A 17,910-nucleotide genomic window follows, 5' to 3' on the forward strand; every position below is an offset into this window, starting at 1 on the left:
GGTACTTTTTGCAGCGCGCCTGCCAAATTCCCTCAATGGTGCTTGTCTGGAACGAAAGCAGGTGCTGGAAAGCCTCAGCAGAGGGTTTTTCCCATTTCTCGCCATGCATGCTCCTCTGCCACTTATTATTTACTTATTCAAATATATCGACTGAGTATGTGTCCCTATGTGCGTGATGCACAGGTGTGTAGAAACAGCTGTTATGCGCACCTGATCCTGGATCACCGGCATGTTTCCTAATAACTGTGAACCTTGGCTGTCAGTCTGGCCAGGCTCCCAACGCCACACTTTTGCGACACCTGTCGACCACACCAAGCCGTGCACTAATTCCACGAACTGATTGTAAACTTTAGACTTTAGCTCTGACTCTCACAGTGTTTCATAACGCCAGCTCAGTGAAGGCGTCCTCTTCTCTCCGCTCCGGCACGTCATGGCTCTCCTGTCCGTCCTCACGCCCTTCCTGGCGGTGATCCTGTGCTTGGTGATTGGCTTCTTGCTGGTGAAATCGCGGCAGACGGAGACCACCCCGAAAGATAAAGGGGGGTCGGCAGCTGGCTTTAGACCGTGGGTGGACCAGGATTTACAGGACGACACAGAAGCCACGGGGAGAGACGAGGGTAGGAGATGAACAGGAAGTGCAATTACAGACCAATTACATTGGGCAGTTAGTTTTAGCTTTAGATTCACGATTAAAATAAAATGAAAAGAAATCATTCAGATAAAAGTACTTTCAACTTCTGGTGTGTGAGACATGTTTGTGAATAATTTCCAGTCTCCACTCAAAGACAAAGAAGCCTTCTTGTTCTGAGTAGTTCCATTTTATACAACTTTATACTTGTACTCCACTGCATCCAAGAGGCAGATATTCTACTCCATTATGTTTTTACTTTGCATCCCCATGATGCAGCATCTTCGTTTCATTGTAGGTATCCTTACAGGAAGTTACACACAGAAGCTGTGCACAGGCAGCCCAACATGATGCAGGACAGGTTTGATATATTTTAGAATGATATATCTAATTAAATGCTTCGATCAGAAAATGGGTTCTGGAGCTGTGGGCAGAGTATAATGACGCTGACTCTGACAGTCTTGGCTCCTTAAAGGTAACAGTATGTACACACTGTTACAGTCTAGTGCACTTGAAGAGAGGCAGGTGCGTGTTTTTTTCATGCACTGGTCATTTTCCAGATTCTGGGCTTTTTTGTCCTCCTATAGCCTGATTTATGTAATATTTTATTCCTAAAAACATGGTGAAAATGTTATTTTCATGACTGTTGATTGTATTTTCTGATTTATGGAGTGACTAAAAAACAAGATATCCAAAAAATTCTCTCTGTGAAAACCTTTGACAGCTAAATTAAAAAAGAATTTTTTGGGAATATCTGTAACTGAGCACATATGTAGTTAGACAATGTATCATTTGCATATTCCAATATACAGTTTCTGTTCAATGCAAAAAAGTAATTGTCTGAATCTAAGTAACTGCGGAGTTTCATGGTGGTATGCTCACTGGTCCTGCTTTTTGTATGTAATCCTTTTAGAGGATGGTGATTGGGTGGACAGCAATCGGGAGGAAGACCATCCCCATGTGCCCTACTCATCACCACGTTACCCTGAGGAGACGATGCTGGTGAGATCCAAGGATTTGTACAATCTGTTGAACCAGCGGAGGTCTGTCCGATTCATCAGCCCAGAGCCGGTCCCACGAGAGGTTATCGATAATGTCATCCGCACTGCAGGCATGTGCATATTTTAAGACAAACTGACCACCGTTAATGTGTTCTTAACCCAAATAAAAACATTTGCTCAATCGTTAGATGCATCTAGGCTGTGTTTATTCCTCTCCACCTCCTCATCCTCCTCCTTCTGGACAGGTACGGCCCCGAGTGGCGCACACACAGAGCCCTGGACGTTCGTCGTGGTGTCAGACCCAGAGACGAAGCACCAGATCAGACAGATAGTGGAAGAAGAGGAGGAGGTCAACTACCGTCAGAGAATGGGGGACAAGTGGGTCAATGATTTGGCCAAATTAAGGTGAGCAACCATACACACACACACGCATTTCTATCAATACATTGTCTCTCCCTTTTTCTCACTACGTCCTTACTCTTGCAGAACAAACTGGATGAAAGAGTATTTGGATGTTGCTCCATACCTGGTCCTCATCTTCAAACAGACCTATGGGATTCTCCCCAATGGCAAGAAAAAGACACATTACTACAATGAAATCAGTGTCTCCATATCCTGTGGGATCCTGCTGGCTGCATTACAGGTGAGGAGTCTACATAGTGCTATATGGATCTTCCCAGCCTCTTGAAAGTTCATATTATTATGGATAAACTAAATTGATTTTCACATTTGTCTCATAAAAGCATTATGTCTATGCTTTCTGTCCACTTGGTAATCAGAACGTGGGCCTTGTTACCGTCACTTCAACGCCCCTGAACTGCGGCCCCCAGCTCAGGCTCCTCCTCAAACGGCCAGCCAACGAGAAGCTGCTGATGCTACTTCCTGTAGGTTATCCTGCTTCTGATGCCACAGTGCCTGACTTGAAACGCAAGCCTCTGTGTGATATTATGGTGCACATATGAGAGAATCAATCTGCAGAGAAAATAAAATGCAAAAAGCTTGAAATACTTTTTGTCTTCATCGCCTTTCAGGGCTGCAGCTGAAAAATCATTCTTGTGTAATTTTTTCTTTTTTACTATAACTGAGTTGACTAGTCTGAGTGTAATTTTTTTTGTTTATTTTACAATGATCACTGTACTTTTTTCCCCCCTGGAAATGTAAATAGTCACATAAATTCAATGACTAAGAAATAATCTATGACTATGTATATCAATGTCATCATCTTACACTCCAAAAATTATGGAACAAGGTTTTCATAAGTGGAAGAATTGTATAAACGAACTATGTAATTCTTATTCAAGTCATCAGGTATTTTTTTGTCAAGTTCAATCAGCCATTGCCAGTCAGCTGCTCTGTCCTACCTCACCTGTCACCTCTGGGGGTCAGTAGCGTCCAGAAAACCCGGTGAATCAGCCATAGAAGAAGACGAAAGGCCACATTGCGCAGGCGTACACCACGTACACCGATGAACAGCATACAGCGCTGTCTTGGCTGGATGCTAGCTGGCTAGCTAACTGTCTGTCAAGTCGAACACATTGGGTTAGAAGGGGGAAGCGTAGCGGTGGAGAAGAAGGGCGACCCAAGCGCCGCTACGAAATGGCCGGGCAACAGTTCCAGTACGATGACAGCGGCAATACCTTTTTCTATTTCTTAACGTCCTTCGTCGGACTTATTGTTATCCCAGCCACATATTACCTCTGGCCCCGGGATCAGAATGCTGGTAAGGCCCGATGTCTGCTAGCTTAGCTAGCTAACTAACTAACCTAAGCTAGTGTAATGTAAAGCGTCCAAACAGCATTTTGGCTTGGAGACGCTCACTACACGACAGTCCATCAATCTGGCTATTTTGCCAGTACATGCAGAAACTGTGCAACCTAATCAAGCGTAACATTAACTTGCAAATGTAAGCTAGCAAACGTTACAAAGCTGGTGTTCACGTCTCTGAAGCTCTGAGCACTCTCACCAGTTACATTTCCATCGGCTATCCACCTGTCTTAACTTCACATATCTAGCCAGTATTACCTTCTGCAGTGGGCAAACATTTAGCTAAATGCTGGCTAGTTAAGACAAAGCTGCAACGCCAAAACTTAGCGTTACTCCTGCAGGTTTTCGATCTTACCTTTATGCCTTTATTGACCCTATCCTGGTGTATCCTTATCTAAGTACAGCTGTCTGTTTGACGTGTGGGTTGTGGTAATGGTTATGGGTTATGTAACATAAGCCAGCAAACTTTACTCAGCTGGTCTGCTGGGAGCAGCTGAAAGACAGGTATCATAGGTTGGAGCTTAAGATTCAAGTTATTATATTGATATCATGGTTTAATACAAACTATCTAATGGAAGTGAGGTTATTCTAGTGCACATCATGGCATTAACTAAATCCTCTCTTGTCCAAGCTGCATTACAATTGAGTAGTACAAATTTCTGAACAGGCTGAATGAGGTAAACATATGCCAGTGATCCTTTCCAAATGGCTGTGGCATTATCATTATGGGTTGTGACTGGTTTGATGATATTAATGTGTCAATAACGCCTCTCTATCCATCCTTATTCCAGAACAACTGCGCCTGAAGAGCCTGAGGAGGGTACATGGCAGGTGTCTGTGGTACCGGCTCAGGCTGATGAAGTCGCAGCAGAGCATTGTTCCAACACTAAAGTGAGTGATTTGGATTTGCTGTTTTTTTTTTTTTATGAAAATAAACACAAAAACTGCACAAAATCAGGAAGGGCAAATGCTTGTCAGCACACAGCTTCCAGGTGACAGGATGACCTATCAGGCCTCCCTTTCAAAGACAATCTTCCACAGTACCTGGTCACATCTCTGAAAGTTGGTCATTCTGTTCTTACATAAAGTTCACCTGAGTTAATTATGCTAATGAATTAGTCGTTGTTGTAAGTTATTTATGGAATCATGTCACGATTAACACCCAAGTGCACCTTAAGTTGGATTACTTTCACAAAAATGTCTTGGCACAGGATTGACCATAACTTGCTTGGCAGTATAATTGCAGGTTTGCTCACTTCTTTTTTGTTGTCAAATGTCAAATCACTCACTGCTGTTTGGGTGTGACTTCCTTTAGCTGTTTTCATTGAGAAAGCTCAGTCATCCTCCCACCACTGAAGCATACTGATTCACTCAAGTGTGTTGACGGAGATTGTCGCTTTAGTGTGAAGATGAGGCAGGGGCCACGCTGTCCATAGTGTAGGCAGACTAGAGCTTACAGTATATACATGTGTGGAAGTGCTCATTTTTGGGTAATTTTTGGCACAAGTTTGCCTTATTTTGCTTTCACGCTTAAGCCTCTTGCTGTTGGTGTAAACATTGTGCTGCACTGTTTAATGTGGCTCTTCATGTGACCCTGTGTTGCTTATTCATTCTGTAAGCGTGGGTTAATGGAAAGATGGGTGTTCAAGTGCTGTTCAGAGTGTGACTGCCTATCTTCTCTCACTCATTTGCCTCCTTGTCACAGTATTTCTCTGACTATCTCCTCTTTGTTCTGTCTCTGCCTTCTCCGCTGTTTATCTTCATACTTCCACTTTCCACTGCTCTTCTGTCACTAGACCTACATCCTGTTGTTACTCTCAGAATTCATAAATTCTTTATTTACATGGTTACATTTGTGACTGAAGCCGGTGGAAGCATCCAGCATATTTATGAAGTGGAATGAAGGTCTCGCTATCTGTCTTCTTTTCACAGCTGTATCCTAATGATGGTGTTTATTATCGGAAGCCAGCATGTATTTTTTTTTTGGTTGAGCCACTCAGACAGCTCAGGCTAGTGAGCAGTTGTCATGGCAACAGATGCTGCAGAGCAGGCCATAGGGTTCTGCCATTGTCATGGAAACAAGTTCAACTTCCATGCATAAGTACCAAACAACAACAATGTCAGAGCCTGTTCCGCCCCTCTGCTTGTATGCAGTAGATTAAAATAAACATTACAACCTAATGTTTTTAGTTTTGCATGCTGAAAGCTGGTTTGCATTGCAGATTGGTCTCAAAGAATATTTTAACTCCAAAGCGTTTTAACAATTACAAGCTGCAGCGTGAAAGTGTCTGTCAAAAATGAGATGGGGCTGATGTTGTCTCCAGAGAAGACAGATGTTTGTGTGTGACATTTTTCTTCTCCTGTTTGTGTGTTGCCATTTTCAGGAAAGCGGCCTTGTTATTTGGCTGGGCTGTGTTCCTTCTGCTAGCCTACAAGGTGTCCAAGCTGGACAGAGAATACCAGGAGTATAATCCATATGAAGTCCTCAACTTGGACCCGGTAAACACACACAAAACATAACGTCTGCTGTATTCTCCAGAGCCTCTGAAGGGCTTTTATCTTGTGTGCAGAAGATATTAGACCCATAAATTGTGTGAGATAAAAAGCAAGATAAAAATGTATCCATAGTATTCTCTGTTTTTTAATGTGTCTGTTACACAGTAAATAGTTGCTGTAAATATATATCTGTCTCCAGGGTGCATCGCTGTCAGAAATCAAGAAGCAATACCGTGTGCTGTCACTCAAGTACCACCCTGACAAACGTGGTGATGAAGCCACATTCATGAGAATTGCCAAAGCCTATGCTGCGTAAGTGACTTTCAGGACAGCAAGACCGCATCTGCATTTGCGTAATGGATAAACAGATTAATCAGTCTGGCTTGATTAATTAATCTACTTCCTTGTCTTTTTCCCACAGTCTGACCAATGAACAGTCACGACAGAACTGGGAAACATACGGTAACCCAGATGGTCCAGGAGGTGAGTGAAGCTACCCTAAATCCCACAGTATGCATTTGCACTTTCATATGTTGACACACGTCTGTGCCTCATGCTGGTGAGTCAGCCTCTTAAAGCCATGAATGTGTTCAACAAAGGAAGATGAAACACGGCAGCCCATTCATACCAGCGAGAACTGACACCCAAAGCCTGCGAAAAAGTGTCTGTCACTTATCACACACACTTCCGCTGTGGGTGTTTGGTAATGCGTGATTGTGGGGAACCAAAAATAACGCGTTTATAGGGATTTTGGTGGCTTCTAAAAATGGTCCGCGATGCCAAAGTTGCCACACAGCCCAGTGCTGTCACAATGTCTAAACAGGGGATTTTGCCATTTTGGTCCATCGCCTGTTCTGTCTCCCTCTCCAGCAACCAGCTTTGGTATTGCCCTGCCTGCCTGGATTGTTGACCAGAAGAACTCTATGCTGGTATGTTTTTATTGATTGTGTCAATCTAGTTTTAAGTGATGAACCTACTTTGATGAGCTTGAAATGTATTTTAATTGACAAGCAGTGAGCCAATGTCATCAATAACACAAAGACCCAATAACTGTACTGGAACACTCATTCATTAGTTGTGTATTAGGTCATGCATATGTTTGTAACTATAATTTACCTTTTGGTTTTTGTTTTCCTCTGTAGGTGCTCTTGGTATATGGACTGGCCTTTATGGTCATCCTTCCTGTTGTTGTGGTAAGTCCTCGCCACGATTTAAAGACAGGTTCTGTGCAGTAAGGGTGTCCTCTACGACCTCTCACTTTCCTCTCTGTACCTTTTTGATTATTCTTCTATATCTTAGGGCACGTGGTGGTACCGCTCCATCCGGTACAGCGGAGACCAGATCCTCATCAACACCACCCAGCTCTTCATGCATTTCATGTACAAGACACCAAACATGAACATGAAGCGTGAGTTTCCCTCCCCAGACTGTAGTCACTCATAATATACCAACCAGATACAACCACAATAAAGCTGTATCCAGTAAAAGTGGGAAGCAGTGGGTAGTTAATATGATGTTATTCTTGTGTAATGATTAATACATCACTTCCTTGTATATATTTAAAGTTAAATAAGCTTGATTTCCACCTAATAAAACAGGTTTTTGACTAATTTTTATTTTCACTCATTCTGCCCTGCAGGGTTAGCCATGGTTTTGACAGCAGCGTTTGAGTTTGACCCTCGCAGCAATAAAGAAGCCACCACACGACCAACAGACAACATTGAAGTGCCACAGGTAGTTACAGACAGCAACACAATGTACTTTTGTGCACCATTTACCATAACTAGAATCCAGTCCTTGAACGAATCATGTCCTACCAACACTTCCATCAGGAAACATAACCAAATGCAACCTTAAGGCGATACTTCATGAAGACTTTATTCTACTTGTGTCATTTAAAATTTCACCAAAAATAAACAGTTTGCATTAACCAGATCCTGCAAAAAACATTAAATTCGGCACTCCTCAGCTCAGTTGGGAAGCCATGAATGACTTCTCACGTGACCAACAGCCAGTGTGGAGCCTCCTTTTTTCCCCCAATATTGGTAACACTGGTGGGCAGTTGGAAAATGTGTATATATAGCTTTCATTTTTTTCAATTTTTGTAAAAAAAAAAAAAAAAACTTCTGAAAGAAATTCAACCTGGGTTTTTTTCTTTATGATTTATGGCATTATAACCGTGTTTTACTGCACAAAGGATATATGTTAGTGAATGTGACTGTAACAAAAAAAACATCAACCTCAAGTATGTGTCATAAACATCCTCTCCTGTCTGTCTTGCAGCTGATCCGTGAGCTGGGAAATATCAACGTGAAGAAGAAGGAGCCTCCATTCTGCTATCCTTACAGTTTGAAAGCCAGAGTCTTAGTGCTCGCTCACCTGGCACGCATGGAGATATCAGAGGAGTTAGAGGAAGGTAGGACACTCAAATTTGAGCTAATTAGCATTTTACTTTTCCAAAGATTTGCCATGAAAGTTACAGTATCTTGTCTCTTCTAAAAGCTACCAAGCGGCAGATAAATTGTGTTGTATTTCATATGCTCACATAACACAGAGAGAGTAAGTTTGTATAGCTCCAAGTCAGCCTTCTCCAAAGCAACACGGGTGGTCTGGAACTGGCTCTTTAGATTTCCAGAAATGCCAAATAAAACAGCTGTACGAGCTGTTTGGAGTGAAGTTGCCTGTTTGGAGTGAAGTTGCCCCCCCCGCCCAAATCTGTTTGTGAACTGTCAGGCACAAACTTGGCTAACTATGTTATTTTGGAGAAGAGTTAGAGCTGCAGTAGTTAATACACTGTGTATGAAGTGAATACACACGTGAATACTTCACCGGTGCTTTGACTGACAGGGTGAATGAATAATGAGAAAACATGTCATTTAAACTTTGACTTGGCACCAAAAAGTCACTGAGACAGAACTGTGTGTTGAAATTATGAATCCGTCTTCAGTAATACTCGGACAACATTACAGGCTGTCTCATACTTACACAGTAAAGAAAAGTGACATTTGGTCCAGTTTTGTTGTGCAAGGTAGACTGATGGCTAATCAGTTCCAGACAGTGGAAAGGTTCAATGTTTTTCAGTTCAAATTGCAAGTAGAGGGGGGCTGCTTGACGGTATTGACTGCGCAGTGCTAGAAATGTGGCCACCTTTAGAGAGTTGGTAATGCTGTTTCCACTGCAGGACCCATCGCTGAACATGTATTTACTCACTGTCATTCAGAGTGTATGCACTGCTACCCTGTTACACAGCAAACAAGTGGGCGTTTTGATGACATTGAATGTAGCTGCTTCATACTCTTTTCTGCTTGTCTGCATATTGCTTGCCACTCTTTCGTTGATACTGCAAATTCGTCCAAATACGTGTAGTATTACGTCCTGTTCCTTCTCCTGCCCGCTCCACCCAGGCACCACCCCTCGCCAAAACCAACTGTAGCATTTGCAGTAGGTCAGAACGTGTCGGACACAGATAAATGTGGACCTGATTCTGCAGACATTGTTGAGAGTTCATGAGAAAACAACTTTAGTGATGTAGCAATGCAGCTGCCTTGCAAGGTCATGGTGGTTATTTTAATCTGTTCTTTAATAAAATTATTGTACTGTGATATTTACCATTACTGTGATATAAAATTATATATAAAAGACTGTAGCCACTGTCGCCCCTAATTTGAAGTGGAGGGCAATATTCAACCATTATCTGCATAGTAGTGCTGTCTTTTAAAAGATTTCCTAATGAGACGATGTGAAATATGAGTAATTTCAGGAACATGGTATGTGTGTGTGTTTATGTTCCAGATCAGAGGTTTGTGGTGAGGAAGAGTCCAGCTCTCCTCCAGGAGATGATAAACGTGGGCTGTCAGCTTACCATGATGGCCAACAGCAGAGGAGGTAAGCACACACACACACACACACACAATTTAATATTAGCACGAGTTATCACTTTGAATAAACTTCTCATGTCAATCCAAGTGTCAACACACATAACAACCTAATAATTTTGCATGTTTGTGCGTGCTGGCTTGTGTGCCTCCAGGTTTCCATGCTCCTCGACTGGTAACCATAGAGAATTGCATGAAGCTGACCCAAATGACAGTGCAGGGTCTGCAGGAGTCAAAGTCACCACTGCTGCAGCTGCCCCACTTTGAGGAGGAGCACCTCCGCTACTGCATCTCTAAGAAGGTAACTGCCGAGTGGGAAAACGACGAGGAGGCGAGGTTGTCGTGCAGAACGTCAGTTGAACCTTTGTTCTGTTCTCTGTAGTATAAAGTTCGGAGCCTCCAGGACCTGGTGAGTCTCAAAGACTCGGACAGACGCAACATGCTGCGTGTCTTGGGAGAGGAAAAGTACGATGAGGTCATGGCTGTGCTGGGCAGCTTCCCTCACATCACCATGGATACCAAACTGCAGGGTCAGTCCAGAAATACACACATAAAAAACACTTTGTTGGACACGGCTGACCTGTGACATGTCTGTGGCCTAAAACATCTCCACATGCAGTCGGTGAAATGGTTCCATCTTAAATCCAGTCAAGTCTTTGTCAGTTTATCTGAAGATACTTGGTTTAAGTATGATTTTTGTTATGATGGATAGCTGGTGCTACTTAACTCTGCAGTATAATGAAGATAGCATTGATATGTAGAGAGAGTTACATTGAGAGAGAAATTATTCTTGGCTTCATGCATTATAAGTAGTATAGTTTCTTTGGAAATGTACAATTTTACTTACCTACTAAGTCAAACTGTTTATGCATTTTGTATGCATTGCACATTTTGAAAAAAATATGATGATGCTAATCAATGCAATTTAAATTAATTGCCACTAATGCATTGTGGAACTGTAAAAATTCTGTTTTTGTCAAACATTTGGATATTGAAAGCTCCTTTTCATTCTCTCCCTGTGTCTTTGCAGTCCTTGATGATGAAGACAGTAATAACATCACAGCAGGCTCTATTGTCACAGTAACTGTCACTTTATCCAGAAAACGGATGGCGGTAAGGAATGACTGTTCTTGGTTTACTGATCTAATTTGACATAATAGCGAGTAACTAGAAAGCAACTTGTGTGATTCAAATGTTTCACCTGTCTGTGTTAGAGATGCACTTCCATAGATGAACACTAGAGTGCAGTGTTGACTACATGCATTGTTGAAACGCTTGAATCAACTTATCTGTGTACTCTGTGTGTGTGTGTGTGTGTGTGTGTGTGTGTGTGTGTGTGTGTGTGTGTGTGTGTGTGTGTGTAGGAGGTGTTTGAAAAGGAGCAGGAGTCAACGCCGTGCCTAGCAGAGGAGGCTGCCACTACAGAGGAAGCAGTAAGAATAACACACAAGGCGCATGGCAACACATTGACTCTCTGGGTCAGATTAAGCCACGATTAAAAGTGTAATGGTTCCAGAAAGGTCTTGCAGCGTTTACTTAACCATATTTCGTCTGTGTGTAAAGCAAGGAGACTCGAGTAAAGCCAAAACAAAAGTGTGGCAGAACAAGAGCAAAGGGGCAAAGAAGACAGCCAAGTCCAAGAAGAAAAAATTAACCAAGAAGAAGGCCACGCCTGCGCCTGTCAAAACCAAGCAGGCCAATGGCAACCTGGCAGGAAATGTACGTGTCCAATCACAGCTCAGTTAAAGCCGCTTGGTGATTTTTAAACACATTTAACTGCATCAGCTTTTGCCATGTGATTTAAGAGAAACTTACATTATTAACTCTCCTTATTGATGCTGATGTCACAGGAAGTCGTAGCCGCTTCAGCAGCAGCAGTGAAGGAGGAGGAGGAGGAGGCCTCAGACAAAGGCAGCGAGTCGGACGAGGGCGAAGCCAACAAGGACTCTCCCAGCGAGAGAGACGAAGACAGCGACAAACAAAGCGACACAGAGGTGGATGAGATGGCTGGCGACGACGAAGAGGTCAGAGAATTCAGTATTGTGTGTGTGTGTGTGTCCGTCCTAATGTATTCCACGCCTGGCAGCACAATGCAGGGCTCAGTCTGCGCCTGAATATAAGGCGACCCTGATCTCATTCCCACTGCTTGCAACTGCACCTAACCCACTCCTCCTCTCGCCACACCTGTCCCTGTTAGGAGTGGGAGGCGTTGCAGCAGAGCATCCAGCGGCGAGAGCGGGCCCTGCTAGAGACCAAGTCGAAGGTGACGCACCCCGTCTACAGCCTCTACTTCCCCGAAGAGAAGCAGGAATGGTGGTGGCTCTACATCGCTGACCGCCGAGATCAGACCCTCGTCTCCATGCCCTACCACGTCTGCACGCTAAAAGACACAGAAGAGGTGTGTGTGTGTTTTCTAATGGACAAATGCGTATGGTGTGCGTATGCCTGTACGGTACGAGTCTGTCAACATTTTTCGAGTTATCTTTTAGTATAACCGCACTCCCAAAAAGGTTGGCACGCTGCAAACAAATTGTGTTTACTGACAACAGTTTCAAACCTGTGGAATGATCCAAACAAATGTTTTTGGAGCGTTCCACAACTTTCTCAGTCTTTTGTTGCTCCTGTCCCAACTTCTTTGAAACGTGTTGCTGCATCAAATTCAGAATAAGCAGATATTTACAAAAATCAATGAAGCTGAGGTAAAACATTAAATATATTGTCTTTGTGCAGTTTTCAGTTGAGTATTTGTCAAGAAGGATTAGCAGGATTAGCTGTTTTATTTGTGTTTTACACGGCGTCCTAACTTTTTTAAAATCAGGGTTGTACACAAAACAGCGTAAAATTGAGAAAAATGTCAATTATTTTTTTACATTTTTCCATTACTTTTCATGCAGTTCTTGCACTGTAAAATCCAGTATATTACAGTAAGTTCTATGCGTTTGTGTGTGTGTGTGTGTGTGTGTGTGTGTGTGTGTGTTTGTATAATGCTAAAATGCTTTGAGGGTATATTGTGCCCTATACTGTAATCTGTCTGGAGTAGAAAGGTCTTAATAAGTCAAAGTGTGTGCGTGTGTGTGTGTGTGTGTTTTCACATTTTTTGCACACAGCCCCTCACACATCTTGTTGCTAGGCAACCCTTTTGCACTTGTGTCATTATTTCCTCAGAGAAGTGTGTGTGTCCGTGTCTGTGCGTGCGTGCGTGCGTGTGTGTGCGCGCGCGCTCGTGTTTATTTTGCACAATTTGCACCTCTGATCCCGGTGTTCTCCAGCAACAATAAGGATCGGCAGCAGCGAGGTAAAAGCTTAATGAAGCCCGTGTTAAGTCTGCAGGACCAGCTGTCCCCGCTCTAAAGGAATGTAATGGCAAGAGGTGACCCGCCCATGCATAACGGTTCACTGTCTAGCAATCAATTAGTCTGTCACTTGAACAGTTCCTTCTGTTGTTTGTGTTGTGTGACTGCTTATACGCGGCGTGTTTGACAGACGGGTTTTTTTGGCGAGGGCAGAGGAGCTGCTTTCATCAACAAAGCAGGGGCAGTAAATTGCCGCTGTGTTCACGGCTCATTCTCCGCTCACACGCTGAATAATAATTAGCCTCATTGTGCCGATAATTAGATGTTTGCCGTGTGTAATTGCACAACATGGCAATCACAGCCTGAGGTAATGCTGGTCTAATATTTACAGTTGGACCCCATCATCATGTGGTGGTTCATTTGTGATTACCTACCGCACTGCGTCCCTCTGGAGGTGATTGTGCCCGTCAGTGGAAGCACATTGGCTCATTAAGTTTGTGATATTCTGCAGTGTGGGAGTGTTGATCATTGACAGGTTTGTTGCTTCTATTTGTATGTCTTTTTTTCATGAAAAACGGTCACCTTGTTTTTTTTAAATGGCAGCAATTTTATTCAGACATCAACAGTTTACAATCCAGCCACAGTGAAGCATTGGCACATGCCTGACTGTAACACTACCCTTAATACATCGAGCAATCATGTCCTGTGTCCTGTGAGCACTCCTGTGATTGGATTTGACAGCTGTGTGTGTTTGTTGTCATTCCCTAGGTGGAGCTGAAGTTTCCAGCCCCCTCCAAAACAGGAAACTACCAATATTCTGTCATCCTTCGTTCTGATTCCTACCTGGGACTGGACCAGATCAAACCACTCAAGGTGACAAGAAAGCTGTGTGTGTCTGTGCGTGCGTGGTTGTTTTTGAGGATGCCTTCCAGAGAGCTGAGATGCTACACCCACCGTTCACGGCCAAAAGGCACCAGCAGCTCACCGAACAATGGTGTTAATTACTGCCAAGCTGTTGGGAATAAGGAGATCTGTTGCAAACAGAGCATGGATTTTTCATTTGAACACCACATAGACGTGAAGCCAGAGTGCACTGGAGGTGTGAAGAATTGATGAGTTTCAGAGACAATAAGAATTTCTTTTAAAATCCTGCAGCTTTAATGCTTCTTTTTAAAGGCAGTCCAAACCTTGGACAAAGCTCAGTAAATGATTTGAAATGTTTTTGGTTCTGAAAGTTGTATTTTTAGTTCTTAAATTGATGTTTGCCGTGGAAATGACAGGAAGTTTAGTTTTTTTTTCATTTAGGACTTTAATGAATTAATGTAATTAACATAGATGAGGTGATTCGACATTCAGTTTACAGTAAAATTTATACCACATTACATCCTTATTTGTAAAACAGTTGAAATATATCATTCTGTCTGGCAATCAAACATCATTTTTTTCTGTCAGAAAGCTGCTGTTACACTGACCTCTGCAGGATGAAGGTCTCATTACTTATCACACTCAAGTGGTGCTTTAAATCAGTGCTATTTTGGGACTTGTAAATATCAATTGTTAGATTGCAGCAAAAGCAGGATTAAACTAAAAATGAAAATTTGTCTTGGTAAATAGAGTTCTGTCAGTTGAAGTCAACAAGTAAACTCTGTGAGTCCTCTTCCACAGAGTCTGTCATGTTGCCATGATTCCACAGTAGCCCAGGACGGACAGACCAAACACTAGCGCAAGAAGTGCCCTTCACTTTTTTCAAGTTTTTTTTAGCGGCTGTGTGCTTAAGCGTACAAATTTTGTGTTTTCCCAGCTGGAGGTCCACGAGGCCAAGGCCATGCTGGACAACCACCCACAGTGGGACATCCCCGACACGGAGGAGGAGGACGAGGAGCAGGAGGACAGCGACGGCATCGAGGAGAGTGAAGACGACGACGAGGACAACGACTGAATGCAGACACGCGCACACACTCGCAAACACTCACACACTCAGCCCCCCGCCCCATGGACTGGCCACCCACCCACCCGCTCCTGACCCCACTACAGCACTCAAGCAGTGGATGAGGAGCAGCAAGCCCCCCCCCCCCCCCCCCCCCCCCCCCCCCCCCCCCCCACACACACACACACACACACACACACACACACACACACACACACACACACACACCCACACCAAACACACACTGAATCACCAGGGACAGTTTATACACACAGAGCCCTCCTCCTCCTCCTCCATTTTATCTTTTCAATGACATGGACTGTGACCCCGCCCTTCCATTTCCTCTTTTCTACAGAGACTTGTTCATTCACGTTCCGTTGCTGGCGGAAGAGAATTCTGTGAATAATTACCCAGGCCCGTGTGAGAGTGGACGTGCACGTGCGACTGTGTGTGTGTGTGTGTGTGTGTGTGTGTGTGTGTGTGTGTGTGTGTGTGTGTGTGTGTGTGTGGTACAATATGAGTGAATGGTGTGTGTGTGTTTGTAGCCTTGTATGTGTTGGTACAGGTATGAAAGATTGACACACTGTGGACTGGAGGACCTATTATCTGGGCTCGTTTCCCGACGGGGACAGGGAGATGTGTAACAGCTAATTCTGTTTGCAAAATTAACAACAACAAAAAAAACACATGACCTCCTTTATCGGAAATCATTACATCACGCTCGCTCCTGATTTTCAAATCACCCAGCACCGATGTTTTCCACACCAATGATACTTTCTATTGTACACTCAAAACTGCAGAAGTGTGAGCTTTAGCCCTGCTCGTCAGGGGATCACAACCGAGTCAACCCATTGGGACGTTTGCTCCTTTAGGCACACGGGGGCACAGTTGAGTCTCGTCAGTTGTTTTGGGTTTATTTTTTTTATTTTTTATTTTTTTACACCAGCCAGTCACTTATATGTTCTTGTACTCACGTGTGTGGAACGAGATGTCTGCAGATGATCTCCAGGCCGTGCTGTTAACGATCCACGTCGAGCTGCTGGTCGAAAGCAGGTGCATCCTGAAATGAATTGTGACCTCTGGTATAACGGGGGAGAAAGACAAAACTTGCAGTGTTAAGATTTGTTTGAATTCTGAGTACTTTTCTTGTTCATATTCTACATAACAGTTGTGAGATTTCAGTCTTTTTAAGGGGCTCAGATACTGATATATATATAGATATATACATACTCGTGGCTTTTCAGAGAAGTGACTTCCTTTTTCTTCATCCTTTTTTTTTTTGTTTGTTTTTATTTTACAATTGTAGCACATTCCAGTGTATACTCATTGTCCAAAAAGGCCTTATGAATACAACTGAAATACCACAACATACAAGTCTTTGGGTGCTATGCACCAGTAGTTTCTGGGAGAGCAGGAAAAAAAAAACTTTCTTTTGTGTTTGTGAAAATCTACAGTATTTCTCTTTTGTTACAGTTTAGTTAGTCTCTTCATGGTAACCTATAGCCGCTCAGTCGTGGAATACATATCGCTGAGCTTGCCATGGCAAAGCCTGTAATGAGTACAGTTTTGTCTGCTGAAAGACGATTGGCATTTGTAGGTGACATGTGACAGGCCCTGCGTTAAAGGGATTGGAGTATGAGGCCCCGGACACACAAGCACTCATGATCTGAAAAGTGTCTCGAACAAAAATCTGTTGAAATGAACTTTTAAGTGTAAGAGCGTATTCTGTCCAGCACCTTTTTTTCCTCTTTGGTCATTAAAGCAGGTTAAAGCAAGTTTATTTTTCTAAGTACGACTGCCATTTCAGATGGAAATGTTTTGCTTTCCCACCAAACCTCCTGGAGGATTGTTGTTTTTTAATTTTTCTTTCTGAGCAGTTCTGGCTAACCAAGAGACCCCCCCCTCCTCCTCTTCCCACCTGTCATTTAAGATTAGTTTGAATTTTTCTTTTCTCTTCTTTTTGTCCCAGTTAAGTTGTAGTTACAACAAATATAACACATACGTCTTTGTCTTGTTTTGTTCCATTCTAACCTTGGTCTTTGCATATGGTAGAAACATGAGTGCAACAAAGAAAATAGGAAAATTGGAGCTTCCTTGTGTAGCTCTGTGGGCTCGCACTGTATGCCGACGACTTGGCAATTTTTAAAAGAAATGACTAATCTCTCACCTTGAATCCACACGCAACAGTTAATTTTTTTTAAGGTATATACTCGTGTGTCATGTCAGTGTGGGAGAGCTAAAGGTATGAATATCTGTGGGCACGCTCTCCCGACACCACATACACACTCTCTCACGCACGCACTATACCCTCCTGTAATTGTGTTCGAGGCAGGTGTATGCTAACAGGTAATATTGTACTCTGAGTATTTATCGCTCTGCAATAGAATGTAGCATCAGTGATTTACGCTGTGTGGAAAAAAAAACTGCAGTGAGGTTAAATACGACACCATCTCTCCCGTGACAGACCCAGTACAGGCGACTGGCCGGCAGGCCGCCTCAGTTTGGACAAACTACCCAATGACTATCTATCTGCCACTTTTGTTTACAAAGGAACTGTCATTGTAAATGGAAAAATATATTATTTGTATTTAAAAATCATTTCAAATAAAAACTTTTAAATGAGGTGGTGTCATTTTTCCCCACCGTGTACTGTAGGCAGCTGATTACAGGTGGACCTTTAACGTTGATGAAAAAAGAATGTCAGGCGTATTCGATCCCAGAGAGGATCCATCATGGTGTCTAATTACAGTCGTGGAGTTGTATCAGTGTTAAAAGCTTCTGAATGTGCAGACACTGATACATGCCACCAAGGCGAGGACCCCAAAAACCCCAGCTTCAGTGCCTCTCACTGGTTTTTAGTAATTTTATGAAATACAAACCTGTTAGGGAACATGAACGGCAATATCAACAAAGGTGGTTCCTGCAT

General features: G+C 43.1%; 2 protein-coding genes and 1 long non-coding RNA gene across 3 annotated transcripts; 2 read left to right on the top strand and 1 right to left on the bottom strand.

Annotated features, from left to right (window-relative positions):
• The first annotated feature begins 430 nt into the window (after positions 1–430).
• On the top strand, positions 431–2,659 carry iyd (iodotyrosine deiodinase). Its single transcript, XM_041959045.1, has 5 exons — positions 431–617; positions 1,542–1,739; positions 1,875–2,034; positions 2,116–2,272; positions 2,409–2,659. Exons 1-5 carry the CDS (start codon positions 431–433, stop codon positions 2,589–2,591), a joined length of 885 nt encoding a protein of 294 aa, XP_041814979.1. The 3' UTR covers positions 2,592–2,659.
• On the bottom strand, positions 1,905–3,798 carry LOC121622170. Its single transcript, XR_006007677.1, has 3 exons — positions 3,749–3,798; positions 2,996–3,147; positions 1,905–2,601 (listed from the first exon to the last, which is right to left on the bottom strand). It is a non-coding gene; the product is annotated as an uncharacterized LOC121622170 (long non-coding RNA).
• On the top strand, positions 3,077–15,120 carry sec63 (SEC63 homolog, protein translocation regulator). Its single transcript, XM_041959043.1, has 20 exons — positions 3,077–3,349; positions 4,185–4,284; positions 5,778–5,892; positions 6,089–6,201; positions 6,311–6,372; positions 6,760–6,818; positions 7,032–7,082; positions 7,189–7,297; positions 7,529–7,623; positions 8,173–8,305; positions 9,682–9,774; positions 9,920–10,065; positions 10,147–10,294; positions 10,795–10,877; positions 11,129–11,197; positions 11,328–11,483; positions 11,615–11,788; positions 11,962–12,162; positions 13,826–13,930; positions 14,859–15,120. The coding sequence occupies exons 1-20, from the start codon at positions 3,226–3,228 to the stop codon at positions 14,994–14,996; spliced, it is 2,274 nt and encodes a 757-aa protein (XP_041814977.1). The 5' UTR covers positions 3,077–3,225; the 3' UTR covers positions 14,997–15,120.
• The last annotated feature ends 2,790 nt before the right edge of the window (positions 15,121–17,910 follow it).

Source organism: Chelmon rostratus, chromosome 18 (genome assembly GCF_017976325.1).
Source record: "Chelmon rostratus isolate fCheRos1 chromosome 18, fCheRos1.pri, whole genome shotgun sequence".
In the NCBI taxonomy this organism is placed as follows: Eukaryota; Metazoa; Chordata; class Actinopteri; order Chaetodontiformes; family Chaetodontidae; genus Chelmon; species Chelmon rostratus.

Coding starts and splice junctions, on each gene's coding strand:
- sec63 (XM_041959043.1), top strand. CDS start 3,226: ATGGCCGGGCAACAGTTCCAGTACGATGACAGCGGCAATACCTTTTTC. Junction 9,775..9,919: donor GATGGCCAACAGCAGAGGAG/GTAAGCACACAC, acceptor GTGTGCCTCCAG/GTTTCCATGCTCCTCGACTG. Junction 12,163..13,825: donor CGCTAAAAGACACAGAAGAG/GTGTGTGTGTGT, acceptor GTCATTCCCTAG/GTGGAGCTGAAGTTTCCAGC.
- iyd (XM_041959045.1), top strand. CDS start 431: ATGGCTCTCCTGTCCGTCCTCACGCCCTTCCTGGCGGTGATCCTGTGC. Junction 618..1,541: donor AGCCACGGGGAGAGACGAGG/GTAGGAGATGAA, acceptor TAATCCTTTTAG/AGGATGGTGATTGGGTGGAC. Junction 1,740..1,874: donor TAATGTCATCCGCACTGCAG/GCATGTGCATAT, acceptor CCTTCTGGACAG/GTACGGCCCCGAGTGGCGCA.